The 13,078-nt window shown below is 39.5% G+C and overlaps 1 protein-coding gene and 1 long non-coding RNA gene across 2 annotated transcripts; both read left to right on the forward strand.

The window, feature by feature from the left end:
* Nucleotides 1-4,563: 4,563 nt before the first annotated feature.
* LOC118486421 lies at nt 4,564-6,918 on the forward strand. Its single transcript, XM_035982856.1, has one exon. It carries the CDS (start codon nt 4,564-4,566, stop codon nt 6,916-6,918), a length of 2,355 nt encoding a protein of 784 aa, XP_035838749.1.
* A 1,059-nt stretch (nt 6,919-7,977) lies between these two features.
* Nucleotides 7,978-10,006, forward strand: LOC118488154. The gene is made up of 2 exons (XR_004884026.1): nt 7,978-8,657; nt 9,706-10,006. It is a non-coding gene; the product is annotated as an uncharacterized LOC118488154 (long non-coding RNA).
* The last annotated feature ends 3,072 nt before the right edge of the window (nt 10,007-13,078 follow it).

A 13,078-nucleotide genomic window follows, 5' to 3' on the forward strand; every position in this document is an offset into this window, starting at 1 on the left:
CGTAGGAAGTTAACTAGTTAAAAAATAAAATAACTTGTTACAAATTTATACATTTTGATCTGTGATTGTAGGAAGTTAACTAGTTAAAAAATAAAATAACTCGTTACAAATTTATACATTTTGACCTGTGATTTTTGGTTTAAAAATTGAATATAACCGTTCAACCAACAATCTAAAACTTGAAACCGTCAATTCGAACCAAACCCGACAATTAACCTTTTGTTTACTTTTTTCAATTTGTGTACATGTCACATATATTATATTTTGTGAAACTAACAATTTATTTTGTTAAACCATAGGCGTCCATAGCTATGGACAATTATCATATTTTCAATTTGTGTACATGTTACATATATGATATTTTGCTAAACTAACAATTTATTTTGTTAAAACATTGGCGTTCATAGCTATGAACAACTATCATATTTTCAATTTGTCTACATGTTACATATATGATGTTTTGCTAAACTAACAATTTATTTTGTTAAACCATAGGTGTTCATAGCTATGTACAATTCATATATGATAAAATTAAAAGTGAATGAAAAGTAATCATTCTTTATTATGTGATTTTTTGTTATATTGAAAATACCTTATATTCACTATGGGGTATGGGGCGTGGGTTGGGTACAAATACCCAAGTCACCACCTTGGGTGGGTTTGGGTTTCGGTGTGGCCTCTTGGGCGGGAGTTTCAGTCCGCACGTTAGGCATTACTAGCGGTCCACCTTGGCCGGCTCTCATTGGCTGGGTTGGCTAGGCCATAGCGGCTAGGTTTAAATTTTAAAAAAATAACCGTTTGGCTTCACCCAAGTCACTATAAAACCCCCCACCCCACCACATGTCCACATCACTACTCCAAACCTTCACTCCACCTACCCGAACCCGCTACCCACACTTGATACCGGCACAACGTGATGAAGGGCCGCCAACCCAGTGAGACCCGTTACTGGCCGGAAGCTTTCGCTAGCTACCGGCACAACGTGGGGAACAACCAGCACAATTTAAACGCGTGCAAACACAAGTGGCGCGAGCTACGACCGAAGCTCGACCGTTTTAAATCCTACTACGATAGCGTCCCGTGAGGTGATATAAGTCACGAAGACCGGGTGGCGGTGGCCAACATCCAGTTCCGGGGCAAGGAGCGGAAGCCGTTTGACAAGCTCGCCCTGTTCGAAATCTACCTAACACTTTAGGCTTTTTTTTATTTTGTAATCTTTTTTTCGTAGAATTTTGTAATTTTTAGGAACTTTTAATAATAATTTTAGGTTTTTTTTTTAATTATGTGTGTATTTTTTAATTTTAGGTTTTTTTAAATTTTTATAAAACTGGCCAACCCACTCGGGCTAGCCACGCCCCGCCATACCGACCCAACATGTCACTTACCAGCGGGGGGCTCGAAGTCCACGTGTCAACCCATGCCCCAAACCCCCGCCCCACCATACCCCACGGTCGAAAACACCAATGCCTTTCGCGCAAAGCGCGTAATTTAAAAACACTAGTTATTATAAGTTGTAATAACACACCATATATACACACACACACACATATAGTGGAGGGTTCAAATAAGAAGAAATTTTTTATAAGAAGAAAAAAGAAGAAGTTTCAACCAATAAGAATGCTTCATTTTACTTCATTTAATATTTGTAGTTAATTTTAATACAAGGGTATATTGGTAAACTTATATAAATCATTAATTTGTATTCTTCACCTTTAATAACTAACTAAATTAAATTTGTAACTCCTTTTCAAAATATGTACTTTTTCCAAATTAAAAAAAAAACAACTTAATTTAAAGTGTAGAATAAATTACTAGTTGTGTAGGATAAATTACGAGTTGTGTAAGATATATTTCGAGGTGTGTAGGATAAATTTCGAATGTGTAGGATAAAATTCTATAATGTGTAGGGTATATCTAGGAAAATTTTGATATGTGTAGGTTTTGTAGATTATATGTAGGATAATTAATGATTAGTTAACTAATTAATTAAAAAAATATAAATTAATGATATGAGTTATAAATGAAATGACATTTTACTAATATGTCATTTCTTCTTTTTGTTCTCACATTAAATTTGTTCTCAAATGAACCTTCCCCCACACATATATACATAGATATATAATATGGATTCGAATTAAGGGAAAATTCTTACGAGTTGTAAAAATTTAGAGAATTTGGTGTGAGTTTTGCCCTCATTTTTTTCACACCCCTAGATTAAAATCTTACAAAGACGACTGTAAAAAAAATCGAAGTTATGTTTTTGACCCCTTACAGCTGCTATAAAAAGATGATGATAGTAGGTTTTTACAACATTCACTGCTAGTTTTTATTTTATCTCAGGAAAAGTTGATTTTTTTAATGCCAATTTATCCAAGCTCTCACAACGAGTTTTCATTTTAACCTAACCCTATATCTATACTAACAAATGAAATAAATATAGAAATGTTATGATTTTATAATTTTTTTTTGAAAAGAACGTAAAAAAGAAAAAAATAGATCATGTAGAGGGACTAATTATGAAAATTAAAAAAGTTGAAGATAATAATTACTTAAAATAATAATTACTGCTAATTATGTTAATTTAAAATAGATCATGTTTTTTTTTTATTTTGCCAATGATCTCTAGATCAAGTGATGGAAAACTTGCATTTCTCTTAGAAGATGCATGATGTATTGCAAAATACATCATTTATTCGTGTAAAGTTTGTATAATTTTCGTTATATTTAGTTTTGTTTTTCGTTAGAATATGTATACTATTGATCAAATCGTGTTTCGCAGGTCTTGATGCTCAAATATGCGAGAAACCGAGTAAAACGAGTTAAAATATTGAAGTGTCAAGTCTTGAAGCATGTTGGAAAGGTCGAGGAGTTGAAATAGAGTTTAAAAGCTGAAAAATCACTTTCTGGCACCCCATCACCCACTAAGCAAGTTTCTGGCACCTGGCGAGAGTCTGAAGTTAGTACATGAGCTGAAAAACAAGGTGGCACCCCACCACCCAGTCCCTGATTTTGTGGCGCCCAGCCAGAACGTTCTGGCTGGCAATTATTACGAAAATTAAAAGGGTTTGTTATGAAAAGATATATATAAACATCCTAAACTTGAAAAAAAAACCTAATAATTCGACTCTGGGGACTTCTTGGGCGATTGTTGAGCATTCTTGGAGCGTTTTTGGAGATTTCGAAGCCTAGGAATCATTGGTACAAGTTCGGAGAAGAAGACTTGAAGATCTAATCGGGTTTTCTAGTTCTTTGTTCTTGACTTTTCTTACGAAACTTGTTACAATGAATTCTTTGTTGAACATCTTTGAATTATTTTCGTTTATGAACATGCTCGGCTAGATTTATTAACCGCCTAGACTTGATGAATGGATAAAAATAAAGCTTTTACCGTTTATGTTATTTGCATGATTGTTATGGATTAATTGTGTTTTGTAAGAAGTTTGATTTAATGATTTGATGTATATGCATGCTTTGAGTTGGTTTATTGTTATTACTTGCTTCATATGATTCTTAGTGACGGTCTATATCACAACATAGAGTCATATTAGGGTTTAGGATTTCGGTGAGTGTCTATATCACGTTAGAAAACCTTAACTCTTTAGGGAGAATTGGCCAATAACCCCTAGAAGTAACTAGTAAAAATTTGCTAAGTCTTAGTGTTCTACTAGTCCTAATACCTGGAAAGTGAGGGGCTATTGGTAGGTCTTACCCGGCGAATTGCTTTAGATAGTCCTTGGAAAAGGTCATGTCTTGGTTTACCTGTCGGTATTATTAGTCTATCAAGACAAATTAATTACTTCAAACTACCCTAGATCTAGGATTGGAAAAGAATAGGTCAACATTAGGGTACTTACACAATAATTAGACAACTGGAAAGGCGTTTAATAACCGGTAGGATTAACGGCCTAGGTAGTTCCACAGGTTTCTCCTTGAGAAGGGTCGAGGGGCCTCGTTGGTCCTTAATAGGTTTAGTACTTTAAGATCCCGGTTCCATAACTCGTGCATTTAACTTAGTCGGTAATCTCTTAAAAACAATCCAGGATTCTTGTCTAGGTGGTCTTGTTCTCATATAAGAAAAGTCCTTAGTCTTCATTCGTGTTTAGTCTAGTTCTGGTTAATTTAGTAGTTTAATATAGATTGCCTTAGTTTCCGTAACCCCCCCCCCCCCAAACAAATAAACAAGTTAAGTCGTGTCTGTCTATGTCTGTTAGAGTCTAATTTACGTGATACATAGAGTCCTGTGGTTCGATATCCGGACTTCCTAGGTTATACTACATTGATCGGTACACTTGCCGATTGTGTGGTTTTAGGTCGAGTCTAAAATTAAAGCTTTTTAGTGTCTAGCTTAGAGAGTCTATTTTAGTTAATTTTTATAGTCTGTTTAGCACACATCAAGTTTTTGGCGCCGTTGCCGGGGACTCTTGGCAATCGCGTTTATTAGCTTTGATAGACCTTATTTGACATATACGTGCTACGTGTTTAGTTTGTTTGAGTCTTTTATTTTCGTTTGAGTCGTAGTGACTACTGTTGCTTTTCTCACATTTAGGTTTTTGCGGATAGTGGATGCCATATCTGCGCTCGCACGGACCGCCACCGAAGCCACCAGTCACCGAGTCATCATCATCGTCTCGTTTGGGCCAAGGCCCACAGGTTAGTATTTCATCTACGTCTCAGTTTCCCAATTTCGATTCCACTTCATTACCCACCCCACTTCAATCACCCAAAACATCACCTAAGATTTCCCCACCCGATAGCCCTACTTTTAGCACCTCTAGCATCCCAGAGAACCTAGAACACATGGCCAACGCTAGGCAGACCGTTCACCAACAAGCCACCCAAGGCTTCACTGGTCTTGCGTCACCCATTACTGTTCCACCTATAGTTAGCGAGAACTCATGGCAGATTCCATCTTATGCCATGCAAGCCATCACCAATAGCATCCAGTTCCACGGTCGCGAGGACGAGGACGCACCGGCCCACATAAACCGGTTCTCCCGTATTCTCGCCACTTTTAGCCTTCACGGTGCACCCAACGATGCCACCTACCTACAGCTTTTCCCGTTTTCACTAGCTGGCCGTGCGGCTACTTGGTTGGACTCTCAACCAACCGGTACCTTCACCACATGGGCGGGGCTTCGTCAAGCCTTTTTGAATAAATATTTCCCGCCCGCTAAAGCCTCACGTCTTAGAGACCAAATCCACTCTTTTCGCATGGAGCCCAACGAGCCTTACTACCTTGCTTGGGAGCGGTTCCAAAACCTGTGTGCTCGTTGCTCCCAGCATGGTCTTTCTGATTGGGCGTTATGTGAGAAATTCTATAACGGTCTCACCCAAGAGACTCGAGATAGGTTCGATACTAATGCGGGGGGGGGGCATATGATGGGTATTCTTACAGTTGCTGAATGTTTAAAGCGTTTTGAGGCATTTGCTCAGTCTCAATCCCAATCACGGTCCGATCAGCGGTATCAAAGTGGTAATTCGAACACCACTACTAGTGCACCCGCCCGAGGGGTGAACCAGGTCACCATGGATCCTAGTTTAGCCGCTGTATTGGAAAACATGTCTAGGGAACTTAAGGAAATTAAGGCTAAGGTAGACAAATGTGAGTATTGTCGAGGGGGTCACGACACGAGTGTGTGTCCACTGCTAGTAGGTGAGGAGCAGGTCGATTTTGTAGGAGGGGGTCAAGGTAGAGGTCAACCTAGTGGGTTTGGTACTAATAACTTTGGTTCGGGTTGGCGTAATAATAATAATTTTGCTTCTAACAACAATTTTCGCTCAAACGGACCCCCTGGGTTTCAAATAGCTCAAAATCCAAATAGGGGTCTAGGTTCACTCTTTGGTGGGGGTTCAAATGGGCAGGTCAAGGATGGGGGGTCAAGTAGTCAGGTTCAAACAGGTCAAGGTTCAAGCTATGATCTTGGGGGTAGTCTAGAAAGGATGGAGTCCATGATGAGTCAATTAATTGTTAGGGATCAAACCACCCAAAAGAAGCTTAGCGAACATGACCTTATGCTTAAGAATCACCAAGCTGCTTTCCAAGACCTTCAAAGGGTTGTAGGTGATATGTCTAGGAAGTTAGAGGAGAGATTACCCGGTCAGTTTGCGGGTAACACCCAACCTAACCCGAATGCTCATGTAAAGGCCATTACCACCCGTAGTGGCAAAATCATAGGGAACCCGAGCGTAGAAGAGAGAGTGGTCGATGAGGATGGAGATATTATAGACGAAGAGATAGAGATGGAGGCTCCTGGCAAAGTGCAACCGAGGCTGCGCCCAGCAAGTACCGCACAGTCCGATGAGTCTCAAGGTGAGAAGAGAGTAGAGAAACCTCCCGTGGATGTTAGGCCTTCGCCTTTAGTGAACCATGCGTATGTCCCGTTCCCTTCACGTCTTAAGAATAAAAAATACTCGAGGGAATATGGGCAGTTCTTAGACATCTTCAAACAATTGAAGATTAATCTTCCTTTTATCGAGGCACTCCAGTCCATGCCTAAATACGCGAAATTTTTAAAGGACCTTCTTAGAAATAAGGAGAAGTTAGGGGAGTTGTCGAATGTCCCATTGCATGGAGGATGTTCGGCCGTTGTCTCAAATCAGCTTCCTGAAAAGCTTACCGACCCCGGTGTTTTCACAATTCCTTGTCTATTCGGTAGTAACACTAATACTAGAGCTTTAGCCGACCTAGGTGCTAGCATCAATTTGATGCCCTTTTCTCTCTACGAAAAGCTAGACTTAGGCGAGCTTTCACCCACCCGAATGACATTATCCTTAGCTGATAGATCCGTGAAACACCCTAGGGGCATAGTCGAGAATTTGCTTGTTAAGGTTGACAAGTTCGTTTTTCCAGCCGATTTCGTCATTCTTGACATGGAAGCCGATGAAAACGTACCACTAATCTTAGGACTCCGTTCTTGAACACCGCTAAAGCTCTCATAGATGTCTTTTTAGGCACCATCACACTTAGAGCGGGCGAGGAATCGGTAATTTTAAAGGTTATGAATTCGAAAGGGCCTAGTGATAGAGTGGAGGCGGTATCGCTAGTAGGGGAGTGCGAGAAGGATGAGAGAGATGAAGAGAAGGTGGTGAGTGATCCGAGTTTAGAGAGGGTGATAGGACTCAAGTGTGGGGATCCACCGGATAGGAGAGTAGAGGAATTAGAGGAGAGAATCGTGCGTTTAGAATCTAAGATAGAGATACTGAGCAAGGCTCAGTGTAGGGATGGAGTTCGATATGAAGAGTATAGATTCAAACCGCCAAGTGAGGAGTTGAGAGGTTGTGAGAGAGATAAGAGTGTTTGGGTTGAGTTGAGCGATGATAGGTGTAATGGTGCTACAGCCTGTGAGTGTGTGTTTGGAGGTGAGCTGCATCTTTTTGATCCTCCATAAGTATGTGAAAAGTTGAAAACCCAAGTGTATATTTTGTACCGTTTGTATCTTCGTTTGTTTTTTTCGTAATTTTTAGTAGCTAACGGTCGTTTTTGTTAGTTTTTTTTCGGGTCCTAGTTTGTGTCTTGAGTCATTTGCAGGAGTGCATCACCGAGGATTTGCAGGAATTAACGAGAGAAACGAGGTTCCAAGTAAGTATTAAGTGTTGGAAAAAAAATTTCGGTTGGTTTTTGGATGGTTTGGAAAAAACTATAAACTTTCTAAGGCAAAGACAACAAAAGTTTACAAAAGTTTTTTCTGTGAAAACTATAAATTTTGGTTGATTTTTGATGGGTTGTTCAAAAAAAAATATCAAATTTTTTTTCGGAAATTTTTAAACGTGGTGGCGGGCCGCCACCCACTTCGTATATTTCTGGCGGGCCGCCAGAACCCATGTCTGCAGCCAATAAACACATAATCAACTTTATTTCTTTGGAAGGTTATAACGTTCTGGCGGCCGCCACCCACCTCCTAAGTTTTTGGTGGGCCGCCAGAATATGTATCTGTTGAAAAAATTAATTAAACCTCAAAAATCTTTCACTTCTAACCTATCCTTCCCCCACTGCCATAAATTCACTCCCCGCCACTCACAGCCGATAACCCCTATACCTCCACTTTTCATCACAGTAAACCCTAACCCTTTCTTCCCCATATCCCATCTACCCATTATTACCGTTAACCTTTACCCCCTTACCTCACCACTTCCATAACCGATAACCCTCCATTCACCTACAACCCACCGCCCTAACTTTCTCCTCTCTACCATCCACTACCGCCGGTACACCTTCAATATATCAAACATTATCACCTCACCGCCGATTTGCAGCCTCACCTAACCACCGCCGACCACCTACATCACCCCCCTTCACCGTCAAACCCTTACCCCTCCTCCATACCGCCGATAACCTTTCCACACCGCCGCTCACCTCCCCTAATCACCGAACACCCTAACCCTCCTCTCCTAATCCGCCGCTGCTCATCATACATCGCACTCCAAGCTGCCGCAACACACCTCCACTACTATCCATCACAGCCGTAACCCCCCCTAACCGCCTTTCCCCCACTGCCGTAGTCTTGTCACCCATTCATCCATTACTCACACACAGCCTTCACAAGATCCGATTTCAACCCAAATTTCACCATAGTTCAACTTAAAAATCGGAGTTCCAGTCGGGGATTTCACTTTCAACCGAAAATTTCTCTATTCCTCTTATTTCTCACAAATCTCAGGTATGTATCTTGCAAATCTCTGTACTTTGAGTCTTGTAGTTTAGTTTTCACTTAGAGTCATGTTATTTTTCTTAGGGTTATTTCTTGTAGAGTCGACTGTTTAGTTCGTGTTGGTGCTCGTTTGAGGTTGCGGATGGGTTCAGTTTGGTTTCTTTCAGCAGTAAATAAGTTGCGGATTGTTCGGTTTGGGTTGTGATGACAACGGTTACACCATTTTCGTCTAGGGTTATTCGACATTAAGTGTGGGGATGCGTTTGGGAATTTTTTTTGAACTTAAACTCAGATTTATAACATTCGTCTTTAACCCGTTTCACTAAGGCGACACACAAATTTCCACTTTATATTGGTTCGCACTCGATGTCGGTTTAGTTTGCGGTTTGGTTTCGGGATGTTGGTGATTTGCGGGTTGGGTTGGAACTTTATGTGCTGAATTTTGAGTGGGTTGTAGTATGTTACCGCATATGATTCCAAACTTGCGATTTTGAAACGGAATTTTTGCAAAAGGATAACAACCTCCTTTAATTAGGCGGTATTTTTCAATGCTAAAATTTGTTTAAACTACTACATGGCTGATTTTAAGCAAGTTTGAATGTCGATGTCGGTTTGGTAGGCACTTGGGTTTACTTGAGGGCAAGTAAAGTGCCGGGAGGAGGTAGAGGTTCTAATCTTGTATTTTTGGCGTCTACTTAGGTCGAGGTCTAGTCTAGTCGTTGTTTAGTTTAGGGTCCGTTAGGTCGCGCGTGTCATTTTTGAGTCGTGTTAGTGTCGTCTAAGTGTCATTATGCTTTGTTTTGCGTACTTTATTATTGATACCACTCGCCCGTACTCAATCTCCATTCGGGCGAGGTTCGGTTATGCTTAAAAAGAGATTTGCAAAAATCGCTTTAATGTCACTTTGTTTATAAACTACGGCCGCGAACGAAATGCTATACGGCCGTTGTTTTTTGTATATATTTGTTTATGTCAAAAAAAATCAAAAATACAAAAAAAATAGTTTGTGACTAATATTCTGTTTGCTTCGTATTGCCATTATTGAATTGTTTTGCAGAATGTCACGTGCAGGAACTTCAAGTCGGGCCAACAGGAAACGAGGCTGAGACACTCGCTCAGGAAAGGGCCCAGTGGGACACAGGCGGGTGATGAGGTGTTGGATGATGCGGAGTAGAGCGAGGATGCAGCGAGGATGACAGCTTATATCTTTTGTTTATTTTTATCTTTATGCTGTTTTTAATCCTCGTCTATTGGTTTGTACTTAAATACATTAAACAAGTTGGTTGGGGTTTTGGGGTTGGTTGATACAATTGTGGATGGTTGTTGAACGTGATATTACATATTATCTTTTGCTAGTGTTTGGTGTTTGCGTGATTAGGGTGATATTTGTAGCCGCTTTCGTTCGCGTGTCCGAGGTTAGGAGTTGTTTGCTGAGCGCGTATCGAATTGGAGGGCTTATGTGGAAACGACTGGCACTTTGACAGTCTCACATACTCAGCTAAGTCGTTTCCCTTTTTGTTGTTGTATATTTTTATTTATTTCGTTTGCAGTTTTTATTTTTAGGTAGTTGTTGAGTCGTATTTTCGTTCTTGCATTAGGGACAATGCAATCTCTAAGTGTGGGGATGTGATACATGTAAATAATCGAGTCTTAATTATTAAAAAATACAAAAAAATTAAAAAATTCAAAAATCCAAAAAAATTAAAAAACCAGAAAATGTCCTTTGAAATAAAAGAAGTTTGCATTTTTAAACGGAAAATGATAGAAAAGATGAATTTTTGCTCGGGTTCAAATAATAATAATATGAGATTATAATAAATCGAGCTTGCGTCTAGTTAGGGATATGTGGATAGGCCCGGGTTTGCTTTTAAGTCCCTTTGAGTTAAGATATCTTAATTGTCGGTCTGCTAGTGGGTTTTCGCCTGGGAGATATGGGAAATTAAAACTGCCGATAATAGTATAAGGGGCACCGTTATAAGTTAAAACCGTTAGAGTTTGTGATTATGAAAAAAAAATAATAAATAGAATAAAAAGTGAGCTAGAAACTAAATGAAAGTAATGCATTCCTATGTAGTTTGGGTTGGGGATAGCGACTCTACAGCCGAATTACCGCTAGGGTGTGTGAAATCGACCGTGCAAAAAAAAAAGAAAAAAAAAAAATAAATAAGTACCGAAACCTAAGTAATCTGTGGTTGGGGATAGCGACTCTACAGCCGGATTGCCACTTGGTTAGGGAAAGCACCGTCTAGTCTCACGGAAAAAAAAAGAGAAAAATATGATTGTAAACTCTTCTGGTTTTGATATAAGACGGTTGGGAATTGGTCCAGTGATCGTTCCTTTAGTTCTATAAGCTTGAGGCGGGAGTAGGTGGACTGTAGATTCTAGCGTGAGACCCTAGGTAGACTGACCGCACTTAAATTAAATCCACATGATAAGGGCTTAGGATTAGATTCGGGTTTAAGGGGACAAGTATATTCGCAATCGCAGTTAACGCAAGCCTCGGTTTTAATTAAATATACCTATGCTTTTGACCCGAGTGAATATTTGTCTATGATTCCGTTGCATAATTCTTTTTCGAGGACGAAAAAAGAGTAAGTGTGGGGATGTTTGATGTATTGCAAAATACATCATTTATTCGTGTAAAGTTTGTATAATTTTCGTTATATTTAGTTTTGTTTTTCGTTAGAATATGTATACTATTGATCAAATCGTGTTTCGCAGGTCTTGATGCTCAAATATGCGAGAAACCGAGTAAAACGAGTTAAAATATTGAAGTGTCAAGTCTTGAAGCATGTTGGAAAGGTCGAGGAGTTGAAATAGAGTTTAAAAGCTGAAAAATCACTTTCTGGCATCCCATCACCCACTAAGCAAGTTTCTGGCACACGGCGAGAGTCTGAAGTTAGTACATGAGCTGAAAAACAAGGTGGCACCCCACCACCCAGTCCCTGATTTTGTGGCGCCCAGCCAGAACGTTCTGGCTGGCAATTATTACGAAAATTAAAAGGGCTTGTTATGAAAAGATATATATAAACATCCTAAACTTGAAAAAAAACCTAATAATTCGACTCTGGGGACTTCTTGGGCGATTGTTGAGCATTCTTGGAGCGTTTTTGGAGATTTCGAAGCCTAGGAATCATTGGTACAAGTTCGGAGAAGAAGACTTGAAGATCTAATCGGGTTTTCTAGTTCTTTGTTCTTGACTTTTCTTACGAAACTTGTTACAATGAATTCTTTGTTGAACATCTTTGAATTATTTTCGTTTATGAACATGCTCGGCTAGATTTATTAACCGCCTAGACTTGATGAATGGATTAAAATAAATCTTTTACCGTTTATGTTATTTGCATGATTGTTATGGATTAATTGTGTTTTGTAAGAAGTTTGATTTAATGATTTGATGTATATGCATGCTTTGAGTTGGTTTATTGTTATTACTTGCTTCATATGATTCTTAGTGACGGTCTATATCACAACATAGAGTCATATTAGGGTTTAGGATTTCGGTGAGTGTCTATATCACGTTAGAAAACCTTAACTCTTTAGGGAGAATTGGCCAATAACCCCTAGAAGTAACTAGTAATAATTTGCTAAGTCTTAGTGTTCTACTAGTCCTAATACCTGGAAAGTGAGGGGCTATTGGTAGGTCTTACCCGGCGAATTGCTTTAGATAGTCCTTGGAAAAGGTCATGTCTTGGTTTACCTGTCGGTATTATTAGTCTATCAAGTCAAATTAATTACTTCAAACTACCCTAGATCTAGGATTGGAAAAGAATAGGTCAACATTAGGGTACTTACACAATAATTAGACAACTGGAAAGGCGTCTAATAACCGGTAGGATTAACGGCCTAGGTAGTTCCACAGGTTTCTCCTTGAGAAGGGTCGAGGGGCCTCGTTGGTCCTTAATAGGTTTAGTACTTTAAGATCCCGGTTCCATAACTCGTGCATTTAACTTAGTCGGTAATCTCTTAAAAACAATCCAGGATTCTTGTCTAGGTGGTCTTGTTCTCATATAAGAAAAGTCCTTAGTCTTCATTCGTGTTTAGTCTAGTTCTGGTTAATTTAGTAGTTTAATATAGATTGCCTTAGTTTCCGTAACCCCCCCCCCCAAACAAATAAACAAGTTAAGTCGTGTCTGTCTATGTCTGTTAGAGTCTAATTTACGTGATACATAGAGTCCTGTGGTTCGATATCCGGACTTCCTAGGTTATACTACATTGATCGGTACACTTGTCGATTGTGTGGTTTTAGGTCGAGTCTAAAATTAAAGCTTTTTAGTGTCTAGCTTAGAGAGTCTAATTTAGTTAATTTTTATAGTCTGTTTAGCACACATCAATGTAAGTTCAACTCCTACTTGGTGCAGAGTGAGGCATTGGTGGCCAATGATAGGAGACCCAGTGAAACCTAAGTTGGATCCTTGAACCAAACGAGT

Source organism: Helianthus annuus, chromosome 2 (assembly GCF_002127325.2).
Source record: "Helianthus annuus cultivar XRQ/B chromosome 2, HanXRQr2.0-SUNRISE, whole genome shotgun sequence".
Classification (NCBI taxonomy): domain Eukaryota; kingdom Viridiplantae; phylum Streptophyta; class Magnoliopsida; order Asterales; family Asteraceae; genus Helianthus; species Helianthus annuus.

Bases quoted from the DNA above. Each gene is read 5' to 3' on its own strand.
- LOC118486421 (XM_035982856.1), top strand. From the start codon at position 4,564: ATGCCATATCTGCGCTCGCACGGACCGCCACCGAAGCCACCAGTCACC.